The 14,020-nt window shown below is 40.8% G+C and overlaps 1 protein-coding gene across 1 annotated transcript; it reads right to left on the bottom strand.

The window, feature by feature from the left end:
• Positions 1 to 8,420: 8,420 nt before the first annotated feature.
• Positions 8,421 to 13,406, bottom strand: LOC149448854 (up-regulator of cell proliferation-like). Its single transcript, XM_089694162.1, has 2 exons — positions 13,400 to 13,406; positions 8,421 to 13,177 (listed from the first exon to the last, which is right to left on the bottom strand). The coding sequence occupies exons 1-2, from the start codon at positions 13,404 to 13,406 to the stop codon at positions 8,421 to 8,423; spliced, it is 4,764 nt and encodes a 1,587-aa protein (XP_089550288.1).
• Positions 13,407 to 14,020: the final 614 nt, after the last annotated feature.

Genomic DNA, 14,020 nt, shown 5'->3' with positions numbered 1-14,020 from the left:
TAATTATAAAATAACAACTAGAAAATTTTAAAGAGATAGAAAAATCTGGCGTGTTCCCAGTGTTATAATGTTTATTTAAAATATAAAGTCTATAAATGTTATATTTCTGCACTTTTTTCAGATCCTTATAAACCATTTCCCCACAGACCCTGACTTCCACCGGCCCAGAATTGTGGTCAGTTCCTGGCCTACCAGGCAGCTTGCTTGGGTAAGGGTTTGGAATGGATTGTTGACGGGGTCCTTTAAAGTGGTTGTAAAGGCTGAAGGTTTTTTACATATGTACGAAGGTAAAAACCCTTCTGTGTGCAGTATCCCCCCCCATCCCTCCCTAATTCTGACCTATACCCCCTCTCGATCCAGCGATGTACACTGGAGTCTCGGCTATCGTGGGACTCCCTCTTCTCATTGGCTGAGACAGCAGTGGAAGCCAATGGCTCCCTCTGCTGTCAATCACCGCCAGTGAGCCAATGAGAAGAGAGCGGGAGGTGGGGCTCCATGTGTGTATGGACACATGGAGCAGCAGGTGCCCTCATAGCAAGCTGATTGCTGTGGGGGCACCCGACAGGAGGGAGGGGCCAGGAGTTCCGGCGGGGGACACGGGAAGAGGAGGATCCAGGCTGCTCTTTCAAAACCACTGAACACAGCAGGTAAGTATAGACATGTTTGATATTTTTTTAATTATGCTTTTAGAATCACTTTAAATTCACACAAGAATTTGGATTATTGAATTTTGGGGGGAGGCCCATTTTTTTTTTGCCTGGGATCCCTTTTGACACTAAGGGGTTTATTTACTAAAGCTGGAGAGGTTAGAAGCTGATTGGTTTCTATGCAGAAGGGAGTCTGATTTTGGACTCTCCAGCTTTAGTAAATAAACTCCTAAGGGTCTGTTGTATATTTTTAGGGAGAAATTCACACCATTTGTTAGTGTGGGGGTCATCCATCAACATCTATACCAGACCCCCATCTAGGATAAGGGATTCAGGAGCTGTAACTTACCAGCAAATAAAACATCGGTTTTGCTGCCATAGGGTGTATACATCGTACAGATGCACCACTCCACAGGCAGGTTAAGTGCACCGCCAGTCATGTTATTTAATGAAATTGTGTATTTTAATGTTTTACCTAAAGTATAACTAAAGGCATAACTTTTTTTGTAATTTTTGAATGGAGTGGAGAGGGATTAGACCCCCTGTCAGTTTTTATTGCTGTCTGTGCCCCCGTACAGAGATTTCCCCTCACTATTTAGTGTTTACCATTATTATTGAAAGTGAAAGTAAATCCCAAACTTTGGGTTGTCCCCAGAAAAATATTAGCCGGGAAATTTTCCAACGGGTATACTAGTTCTGGAGACCTGGGGGTCCCCAAGGAATTCCTTTCATTTGCAGGGGTTTCCCCTCACTTCCTGTTTGGTTACGGGACAGGAAGTGAAGGGAAATCTCAGCCCTCCCTTACATTTACCAAAATGAACAAAAAAAAGTTTTGCCTAGAATTCTACTTTCAAGCATTATTAAAGTTGCTGTTTCCCACAAAATTTTTTTTTCAACTTTTGTTTTGCTTTGGTACATGTTCTCCAGGGCAGTGTCCAGGCCCCCATACATATTGTTTGAGCATAAATGTTTTTTTTTAGCATTTGACTTTCATTGGCATCAGTAGGGTTCAGATTTGGCACTGAAACTTAGTAGTTAGGTTCATCAAGCCAAATCCAGGTAGGTGCAGCTCATCCCTATCTGTGAGCCTAGCCATCCTCGAATGGCTCTGTTCCCTGACAATGGGGTTAATTTACTAAAGGCAAATAAACTCTTCACCTTGCAAGAGAATAGATGAAGAGCTGATGATATCCATGGTCTAATCACAAATCTCTTGTCCAATCAAGAAATATACTGTTTTTTAACATTTTCCTTTTACATGATTGGGTATTCTTTTCGACTCAAAATTTCACCACATTCACTAAGTCCTGGAGAAAATTCCCTTTGCACCTTTTCTTCCAAAGCAAACAGCCTATTTACCTTCAGTAAATCAACCTTGCTGTGTACAAAGCCAATTCGAGCAGCTCTGTACCTTCAGATCTCTGTGATTGGTCATAGAGAGACCAATCGCTATGATTACATGAGTGGATGGGTACATCCATGAGCCCTCTTCTTCCTCTCAAAATGGAGGAAGGCGAGGAAACAGGATTAGGAGTAATTCATTAGTTCCAGAACACAGTTCTTCCCCCTCCCCTCCCCCCCCCCCCCCATACATCTGATTTTCTTATTGTCTCTCTATGTGGCCTTTATATTAACCCTTCGCCTCCCATTTCCTGAACATGTAAACACTAACCCCTTCATCTCAACCTTCCCATTATATGTGACATGTACATTAACCCCTTCACCACCTCCTTCTTCTGTGTGTGGTCCATATGTACTGTATTTAGTGCACTATTACCAAGAGCCATTTTGTAATCTCAATACCAGTCATTTACAAAATATTGTGTCAAAAATTAGATCACCTTGGGGTGTCTACTTTTCAAAAAGCAGTTATTTGGGGGGGGGGGGTGCACTGCCCTGGCACTTCCATTTTAACAGAAATCAGGAGATTTTTTTTTCATATAGTATTCGTTTTTGAATATAGTAGTCATTAAATACCGCCAAAAAAAAGCTCAGTCTCAAAAATGATACAAAATGTATTTGGGTCCATTGCTGCATGACTGAATAATTGTCAGTGAAGCTATTACAGTCCTGAAAACTGAAAAATGGCCCGGTAATAAAGGGGTAAAACAGGCCGGTACTCAAGTGGTTAATAACATTTCATACTTTTCATTGAATTTCATTGTTCCCTAAATAATAAAAACTTAACAGGGGTCTTATCCAATCCATACTCTATTGAAAATAATAAAAATGTTGTCTTTACACTTTCAGTGCTTTTACTGTGACTTTGAGGATGAATTACTCCAGGTATCTGCAGCTACAGAGGTTACTAGGCAGTTGTGTTAAAGCTCATTTACTGCTTGCTAAAAATGTGTAAATTCTTGAATGTCCATATTTTGGCCATAGGTCTCCTTTAAATAGTATAGTTCTTAGTAAACGTGGTTGTTTGGTCAGACATGGATGTTTTTGTAAACTTTTCAATGTCTCTATGGACTTGTGAAGGTTTACAGATTGTGTTACCTGTGAAATCACAATGTCACCATGGAAATGCAATAAAAAACAAGACACATTAACTGCATAGCATCTATTTCTGTTTATTACACTGCGATCAGCAAGTCCATTTATGATTCAGGCTTACATATAGAGAAGGCAAAATATTGTCAAAATGAAAGCTTTCGGTGGATAACTAAAAATAAAAGCTTTGAGAGCTTTAACACTCATTGTTCAGGCATTATAACAGATATACAGATGAAAATGGCTATTTGATTTATCATATAATTGCAAATAGACAGTTTCAAGACAACACCAGTCTACTGGTTTCCAGAACAGTAAGCACATTCATCCATTGTGTTCAAGCTGATTCATCATCATCATTAAAAACATACCAGCCAATGGTGCCATGATGAACAGAATAAAACGACTACAATTATGTTAATAATGAATGAAACTAATACAATATTGCTTTATTAATAAGAGAAAATTTAAAAAAAAATTAGAAATATACATACATATAATCTATTCATCATGATTTATAGTATATCTCTAAGCAAATTTGTATGGTTTTGCATGGTTAGAACCTATTTTTTTTATTTTTGTCCTTTTTGGGAGATTTTACTTCATGTTCTGTGTACTCAACATGAAGCGTAAGGACATCTCTTCAAAGTGAGAGAAAATCTAATGTTAGGCCCCTTTCACACGAGCGTTCCATATGTCCGTTTTTCATCAGTCCGTTTACAGCGGAAAAACGGACACCTGTGTATTTCTATGGACTAGCGGATGTAAGTGGATGATCATCTGTTTACATCCGTTAATGTCCACATCCGTTAACATCTTTTTTTTTGAACGGAAGAAAACCCTATTTTTATTCTGGTAAAAAAAACAGAACGGCCAAAAAACGGATGTAGATGGACAAAAACTGATGTAAACGGATGAAAAACGGATGTAAATAGACAAAAATGGATGAAAATGGACAAAAAATGGATGAAAACGGATGCAAACTAACCCTAATAAATCAACAGCACTCAATATCTCTCTCCCCCCTTTAGAGTTGACGCACCTAAAGCAGATTCTACCATTCCCTTGGTCGTGCTGTCATATCCCATTCTTGGGTATTATACTGACCCCTAAGTTATCAGACCTTTACGCAGCTAACTATCTTCCGATGCTAAACCATCTTTCTGCCCTTTTGACCAAATGGTCTTCCTTACCCCTCGCTTGGCTAGGCAGAATAGCAGTTATCAAGATGTCAATCCTCCCAAAAATTCTATATCTATTTAGAGTCCTTCCAGTCCCAGTCCCCCCTCACTACCTCCGTACACTACAGTGTCGCATTTTTTCCTATGTATTGGGTAATACTCGTCCTCGTATACCTCGCTCCACCCTATACCGTCCTAAGCTCAAAGGTGGTCTAGGCCTACCTGACATCAGCAAATACTATCAAGCAGCGCATTTACCTAAGTACCATGCAACCTTTGAAATCCCTCAATGGGTTGCACTTGAATCGATAGAATGTGACCCCTTATCTACAGCTAACTTACTCTGGTTGAGGCCTATAGACCGCCGCTCTATAACCAACCCCATCACCTCTCACTTTTTATCCCTATGGGATAAACTGAAAACCCGATATCCCCTCCAATCGCTACATAATCCTCTGCTCTCGTTTTTACGAAACCCAGCTTTTCCCCCGGCCTGGCAGACGCCCCTTTTATTAAAAGCCTGGTCCTCTTCTAATTGCTCCGCACGCATCATTTCTTGCAGAGGAATAAGTTTAAAACCTTTGCCTCGCTGCGGGAAACACATAGCCTCCCAGCTTCCGAGATATTCCGATACTTACAGCTACAACACTTTTATGCTCCCTACGCTACCACAACAAATCGGCCAGATGCCATGTCTCTCTTTGAACGAGCATGCTACAAAGACCCCCATAGACGTGGGCTTATTTCTTGCTTATATTCACTCTTCACTACTTCGATTACCACGTCCCCCCCTCTGTATACCCATAAGTGGGAAGTGGATTTGGGCAGGAAACTCGACCCATCTGACTGGGATCACATTTGGGCTAACACAAAATCATCTTCACAGAACATTGTAGCATTGGAAACGAATTCTAAAGTTTTAACCCGCTGGTACTTGGTCCCAGCGAGAATCGCAAAATTTACCCCTAATTACTCACCCAACTGTTTTAGAGGCTGTACAGACTTAGGGATGCACTACCATATGTGGTGGGATTGCCCAGTGGCCTGGGTCTTTTGGGATGAAATTTTCACCATACTATCTACACTTAGCACTATCACTTTAAGACCTGATCCAACAACAGCCCTACTCAATCAGTGCCCCCCTGGCGTCTCCAACTCACAATTCAAGCTCCTTATGCAAGTTACAACAGCGGCTAAGCAGGTTATAGCGAAATCCTGGAAATCCCCCACCCTTAGTGTTGCTGCCGTCAAATCCAGAATAACACAAGCCATGATACATGCAAAGGTGGAAGCCACAATTCTTGACACGATCCCTAAATTTTTGCACATATGGAACCCCTGGGTAGAGCGCTTCCTCCCGCCTAACTTTGATGAATCACTCCTTCTCCCTTGATTTCTATATTGTGCGCCCAGAATACTGTCAATAGTCCTTCGTGGGCAACTCATGGAGTCTGCTGTAAACTAGCCGATTGCTTATGGAAGTCATCGTTATTGTTTTTTTTTCCCATACCCCCCCTTCCTCCCCCGTCTGATCCCCCTCCAAACTTCCCCCTACTTCTTAAATGCACTTAAGAGACGTTACTTGGATTGGCTGGGACGATAATGTCATCTATTGCCGACTCTTATGTTCTTGCTTTTGCTTGCATTGTATAGACATCTGTAATGTGCTCCTCATTCATTTTTCTTCAATGTCCTATAGCCTCTTCAATGTCCACTGTATATATACAATGTCTCCTTGATTGTGTTGTTAAAGTTTTCTCTTTTGTTAATAAAAATGTTTGAGCAAGAAAACGGATGCAAACTGACAAAAACGGGTATAAATGGATGAAAACGGATGTAAACTAATGAATGTAAAATGATGAAAAACGGATGAAAAATGAATGTAAACTGATGAAAACTGATGTAAATTTTTCTGTTTTTTCTTGGAAAAAATGTGACTGAACTGATGAAAAAAACGGAACGCCCATATGAAAGGGGTTTTAGTTGTCCTTGGAGCAGGTGTCCTCAGTAGAAGATTTCCCCTTTATTTATCTTCCAGTAACAACTTTTGATTTTTCATCCCTTTAATAGTACAATTTATGGAGAGGATGAATCTCCCAAGAAAGGACACAGAGAGTAATAAATACCAGAGAAAGAGAAAAGGATTGGAACTCTGAAGTCTGAAAAACAAGTTTATTTCAATTGAAGTTTAATAGAAGCTGTACAAATGTCCAACGTGTTTCGAGGATTCAGAGATGCCTCTCATTAGAGCTGAAGAATGGATGGAAGGTCTTAGTTATTGGATTTGGGTTAAGAAAATTAACAGGATTTCCACAGGCAAAACTCAGCAGCAGCTGATTATTTCATTGGCTAATTATGTAGATTAGTTTTTATTGGCATAAACTTGTTTTCAGATTTCAGTTCTTTGGGTGGTGCTACAGTCCTCATCTCTTTCTCCAGTCACAGTCCAAGAGAACCTTTAATGTAGGATGGCAAACAGCTGAAAGTCACCACACTGCTACATCAGCACCATTTCCACCACCATCAGGTGGAAGCAGATACAGCTTGGAGGGGTTCCAGTGCCAGTTATGTACCCTCCCAGCCAGGCCGGGACTGGGACAAAAGAAATAGGCCTGGGCATTTTAGACTGAGTAGCCCACATTTTTTAAAAAAACAAATTACAAATAATGACAACTACTTTTTTTTTCATGGACCGAAGGGGAGGGGGTCTGTGGGGGCGGTTGGTGACGGGACAGGATATTTGCGGAGTCGGTTCTCCACACTGTAATGTAAAGGGGCACTGTGATATATAGGGGACTGCAGTGTAATGAATACAGTGCCCATCTATAGTGCAGTCCCCTATATATCACAGTGCCCCTTTACATTACAATGCCCCTAGCAATCACAGCCCCCCATCACAGCACCCCCTGTAGTCATGCCCCCTCCTTTTCTCTCTAATCACAGTGCCCCCCTTTTACTCTCTGCCTCCCTTGCACAGTCCTACCTTCGGCAGGGCAGGGGCAGGATTCAGCCTTTGCGTCCTCTCCAGGATCTCCTGCCCCGCCAATGATGTCATCCTATCAGCAAAGCAGAGGGCAGGAGGAGCTGCATATTTGGATCACATTAACAAGTGAGTGATTACCCGCTTGTTATTATGAAAAGTCTCTCTGTGCAGATCTCCAGCGCCTCCCACCCCTGCTCTGCTAATAGGATGACATCATTGGTGGGGCGGAAGAGCCAGGAAAGGAGACACAGGCATGGCCGCATAGCAGGAGGTGAGAGGCAACCGTGGTCTCTTTTAGCCTAGTCCAGACCGCGATCACCACTTACCTCCTGCTGGGCAGCCCGGTCATCAACAGGCCATGGACTGGTATAAGTCCATGGCCCAGGGGTTGGAGACCCCTGCATTAGCCAGCTCTTGTTAGGACATGCGGCCCATCCGCCCCAGCCTACCAGGCAAATACCCAGTGTGCCCTATGGCCAGTGCGGGCCTGCTTCTAGCAAAAAAAATCTAAACAGGTGTTCTAACTCTTCCCTATTCTATCCACCATTAAAATTACAACATTTTGGCAATAGATACACTATAAAAGAATAAAGGGAAAATACAGAAATAAGCGGTGTAGAAAGTATACAAAGAATATGTTGCCATGGAATAAATTACATTTATTTTTGGACTTAAAGTTGAACTCCAGGCAAACAGCTAATTACTCAGATAAAACGCATATATGGGAGTTTTTTGACCTGCCAAAGGTTTCATGATGATACTGAAATATATACAGCACCTCAAAAAGCATTGAGGACACTGAATCATGTTTACAGCTAGGCAATTCATGTTTTTACCACTTTAGACACAGCATGATGGGCATTGTTGTTTTTTAGTCTGTAGAGAAACATGTTCTCTCAGCTGCCCCTACTGGACCACAACCCATGGTGGTTTGTAGGCACAAGTGGATGGATTCTGGTCTGTTGTCATCAATATCCTTGCTAAGCATGGCTGCTTTTATTTTTTCTCATTTATTTATCATCCTGGTTGTCCTGAAGAATTGAGAGACTGGGAATAAAACAGTCAGTGGCAGGCGAGTTATTCATGGAAGAGTCCTTTGCTGTTGTTACCATCATTTTAAGCCTTTTGACTTGTACTTAGCTGTAAAAGTTCCAATTTCATTAGTAAACATTCTAGATATTCACCAAATGCATAAGAATACTCCCTTTTTAAGCTATGAAGAGCTGTTTCTTTGGTTATTAGCCCCCACTGTTTGGGCAGTACAGCTGGCTCAGATTCGTATTCTTTTGCAAACTCCTCATTAAATTTCACAAAAATGAATTTCCAGTAGTCTGTCGCCTCTGTGCAAGTGTCAGGTTTTATCTCCCAATTTGGGTAAATTTTTTTGTAGTTTTTATATTTGTAAAAATTCCACTGTGTATCTGGATTCTTGAATTTGTCCCCAGAAGCCACAGATGTGGTACAGATCCCAGTGGACAGTGCGTTTGTTTTGTCCATTTTTAATTTTCCTAACCCGTCTGGTCTATGGATAGATGCAAAGTGGTTTTGATGATTTATGCCTCCAGCCTCACAGGGGGCTTTACAGAATGGGCACTTCTGCCCACAGCCAAGCACCTTCCTGAGCAGTTCTTCCTGAGGTTTCAGGGTGATCGGTTCAAGTATACATTCGATTCTTATGGACTGAAAATTTGACAAAGTATTTGTTCTCTTTTCCTGTACAAATGACTTGATGTATGATGAGAACTCTCCAACATTTGCTTTGCTGTGGAATGTGATGAGCTTCAATCCTTTCTTGTTAATTACTAATTCTCTCTTTAGCATTTCACAAACATTATCTAAATATTTGCCTATGTCTTCACTCTGTAGACACTTTTCATCATTAAGAACATCTGTGATCTTTTTCTCGATGGAATTTAAAATTTCCTCTTCGAATCTTCTGAGAGTTGATGAATTTCGGTATTTGCGTAAGATGTACTGAAGTATCCAGTCAGCTAAAAATTGTTCGTATGATTGAATGTAACCGAGATATTTCTCAAATGACATCTCTTCAAGCAGACTATGCAGGACGGTAAACTGAAAACATGTTCTACTGGTGAAGACCTGCTTGTCAGAACTGCTTAGGATATCATCAACAATTTTTTCACCAAGGTGTTCAAAAATGTGGTCATGAATAGCCGGCTCAAGATAGTTCTTACAGAAGAGCTGGGCTCTGCTCTGACATTCATCTTTTTCTTGAAAAATGTTCTGAAACATCAAAAAATACTGAGGCTTCAGTCTATTCAGGTAGGTTTTGGGGTCATTCTCTTCTATGAACTTTTCATGCATCCTTTCAAAACTTTGTGCAGCTTTTGCTAAAATGAAAAGTTTGATATCCAGCTCACATATGGTGGTGAAGTGCAGCTTTTTACTGTGTGTGTTAATGTTTTCATTGATCATGTGCAGTAAATCCTTACAGTACATATCTGTATAGTCTTCGGAGCTTTTAACTTTTTCTGTCACATATTTATTGCACCCTTCAATTAGTGACTGTGCAAAATCATCTAAAGTTTGATGGTGTTCTTGGCCAGAAAACAACACACCATGTATTTTTGTAATCTGGGACAGATCAATGTACTTTTTGTTTTGTATCCGAAGCATGTCTGCATACTTTTCAAAATTGTTAATCTGATGCAATTTTTCTTGTACAGCAGATCCTTTATTTTTCATGTCCTCTCTGAGTTCCCAAAACATTTCTCTGCTTATGTTGCGTCTCTTTATTTTCTCAAAGTGTGAATCTGAGAGTATATTTTCCCACATTGTGTTAAATCTCTTCTGTAATTCTTCATCATTGAGTTCCCCCTTCTGACTTCTGAGTTGTAGAAGCTCCGTGATTTTATCTTCAATCACTTTCTGGTATCTATTTTGAATGTCCTGAATCTCTGACTTTCCTTTTTGAATATTAAAAGCCTCTCTACACTTATTAAGTGCATTTCTTTGGTGATTTTGTATTAGAACAGATATATTTATTTCAAATGTTTCCCTGTATTCTTCTATTAATTTATTTTCAGTTTTATTCTCATAATAATCTTTCAGCAATTCCATCATTTTACTGAATTCATCACCTAGAATGTTTTGAAGTTCTTGGTCATACTGGTCATGTGTCTTGGCATCAAGAGTGTCTGCAGAGTGATTTTTTATATCATTTTTTATGCTAGTCACCATATTGTTGACCTTTCTGCTCAGTTGCCATTCCCATTGAGAAAATTCACTGCAAAGTTTGTTGTAGGCATCCGCCACTAAGCTGTTTTTGAAACTAAAAATAAATTTCTCATGCTTAACGGCCCTCCATAAATTTTCCATCCAGACAATAAATTCTCGAATGCTGAGTGCCTTGACAGTAGATTTTTGGGTTTTCATTATTTGAAATAAAAATGTTTTTAATTCATGAACATGTTCACTATAGCCAATGTTTACTGAAGCCATAGGTGGCACTCCTTGAAATAATGCTGGAATGTACCAGTTGTGGTTTTCAAAATCATAATCCATGACATCCCCAAAAGTCATTATACCAGTCTTCTTTTCCATTTTTGCTGCCAATTCTGTCATTTTGTCCAGCAGATCCAGAAGTTTCTTCCTGTCTCTCATATTCTTATCATGAGCAGACACATCACTGACATTCTGATGTACAAACTGGCAGTTGGGTTTTTTCCCTACTTCTCTCATTCGAAGAAAAGCATGGACCACAATCTGTAAAATATCCTTCATATCTGTTGTGGTTTCCATGGCCATGTTGATGATGGTGATATCACTCAAACCAACCACTAGTGTGGCCAGTTCATTGTCATGTTCATAACTGCCCTCCAAAGAGGTCAACTCTGGAGCTTTCAACCCCTCTGTGTCAATAACCAGAATGAAGTGACAACCCAGTTCCTCCTGGAAGTTCTCTTTCACTTTTAAAAGACTAATGAAGGCTCCTCTTGTACATCTTCCACTGGCCACAGGGAACTGCAAACCAAACATGGTGTTCAGAAGGGTGGATTTCCCCGTACTCTGCACTCCCAGCACAGATATGACTCTCATTTTACATTGTCCTCCTGTCTTGTTGTCCAGCTCGGTCAGAATATCAGTTATCCATTGCATGGGAATGTTAGAGGCATCTCCATCAATCAGCTCTAATGGAAAACCATCCAACAGAAGATTGGCTGCTTCTCCTGGAAGCCCTTTAAATTGTCTCTTCTCTTCTCTAGCACTGTTGTACCTACTCACATAACACTCAGCCTCATAAATTTGCCCTATCTCCCTAATGAAGTGTTCAATTCCTAAACAGTTGTGGGAGGTACATTGATCTAACTGCTTAAGTTCTTCTCTATTTCCCTCATAATATTTTTTGTATTTTTCTTGCAACAACAAAAGATTTTTTCTAGTAATTGAATCTAGCATACCTTTTGTCCGTTTTAAAAATATTTGTCTTTCTTTTTGAGTCAAATTAGTTATTGCATTTATAAGTAAAACTACGCTGTCTGGCAGGTTGTGCTCATTTTGTGCGGTGCGTATTGAAAGGCGTTGCAATTCCAGTTCAGAATGATATTCTTGTGTATCTTTTCCTCCTTGTCTTTTCATTCTGCACTGCTCTTTTTCAATTTCCGACAGCTTTCTCCACAGATCTCCTTGTAGTATCAGTGATTTCTTCTTAAATTCTTCCACATTTTCTATTGCAGCAGTAATATTACGTGCACACTCTTCTGCTTTCTGACATTCAAGAAAGTTTTCATCTACAACAATAGCAAAGTCATGAATTTCTTTCCCCACATAGTCCAGTAGTACCCGTTTATTGTTAATTAAGATACTAATGCATTTTTGTATCCGCTTCACAAATTCTACATTATTCTCTGTTTGTGCATTTGCTAATATTCTTGTTTTATCTAAGTTTAATACTGGCATTAGTTGTTTTAGGTATTGCAGTGTCTCGCGTTTAATTTCTATACCAGGACCGGGAGTCACAATTAAGTAATATTGGGTGCTAGCAGTGCTGCAAGATGATAGCAATCTGAATTCCCTCTCAGAAATATTCTCAATGAATATAAATACAGCTGATGAGACTCGCGCCAGAAACATAAACTGGTCCCAGTTGGACTCCAGGTCTCCTCGAAGGTTGGTGACAGCGATGGGTTCTGGGAAAACATCAGACTTACCGCAGGGAAAATACCAGGACATTTCCACAAGGCCATCAGATATTTTCCTCTCAATATTTCCTCCCTCCATATCATGGTGAATGAAGAAGTTGTTATGTTGCTGAACTGGATTAAGAACTTGGTTCAGGATTTTAGATTTGGATAATTTGCTTTTTCCCAGCCGGACAAAAGAAAACATTGGCATGTGTATGTTGACCACATTTTCTTCTCTAAACCCTTTTTTGTCAGCTAGTGAATTAGGTTTCCATCGCTTTACTATATCTCTCATTGCCCCCAGCATGAGGGTGCAGTGTGACCCGTCATCAGCAGGAAGTAGCAGGGGGACAGCAAACTGACACATGGACAATTTGGTTACAATATCTCCCTGAACAAAACTGTCTGAGCAATGGAGGAGAGCACATAGGACATCCAAAGGGTGAACAGAAAGTGAATAATGTTTAACTTTAATGTTAAAAAATTCAGAAAGGTCATCATCTTCCTTTGACCCTGCACATATTGAATCATTTTCAATTAAAGTGTTTCTTGCAGTTACGTTCACAGCCATTAACTTCCTTAGAAAATACCAGGGAAGGTCTTCTATCTTCTTGGGCTTGTTATCCTCTAGACTTTCTGGTCCAATAGTAAGGACATCGCTCAATGTTAATTTCTTATCGCTTTTCAAATTCAACTGCATTAATAGATCTAAAAAGGTCTTTCTTCTGTCTGTAAAAACATATGAGGACAGTTAGTGTTTAATGAAAATTAACATTTGCTTAAGAAATGTTTTGCTCATAAATGCACACATCTTATGTATAACACGAACAAAAATAGGCAAATCTGAGAAAAATCCAATCAATAGGCAGTGTGATATGAAGCGGTCACATATGTTATAATCTGATTATACAATCTGTCAGGAATGGATTCACCACTGGTGGTGGAACTCACCTGCCATGCGGGCTGCAGTACTAGGGCTGGCCAGCGGGTGCTCTCAGCAGCCAGAAGCTCACTCCTGCAATCAAGCCATCACCTGAGGCTGATTGCAGGAGGTGCATTTAAGGAATGGCCAGGCCTGCAGTCAGGGCCTTGGTGTTGTTTCCCATGAGCCCCTGTACCTGGTATCCTGTGTTCCTGTTCCTCTGTCTATCTTCTGTTGCCGACCTCTGCATTGTTCCTGACCCTGCTGACCGTCTCCTGTTTAACCCCTGGCTTGCCTGACCATCCTTCTGCCTGATCCTCTGTACCATGCTGCCCGTGAGTTACTGAACCCGGCTTGTGACCCTGACCATTCTCTGTCTGATCCTCTGTACCGCGCTGACCGTGAGTTACTGAACCCGGCTTGTGACCCTGACCATTCTCTGTCTGATCCTCTGTACCGCGCTGCCCGTGAGTTACTGAACCCGGCTTGTGACCCTGACCATTCTCTGCCTGCTCCTTCGGTACCTCGCTGCCCGCACGTTGCTGACCTGGCCTGCCTGACTATGCCTTACGCTACCCAGACGATCCATCCATCCATCCTGCACGGATCCAGCCATCCCTGCTCACACGTTCTGCCTCTTCACATCAGCA

Source organism: Staurois parvus, unplaced genomic scaffold (assembly GCF_062004578.1).
Source record: "Staurois parvus isolate SC_StPar_1 unplaced genomic scaffold, SC_StPar_1.0 ptg000654l, whole genome shotgun sequence".
NCBI lineage: Eukaryota > Metazoa > Chordata > Amphibia > Anura > Ranidae > Staurois > Staurois parvus.
This window is presented reverse-complemented; position numbering and strand designations above follow the sequence as displayed.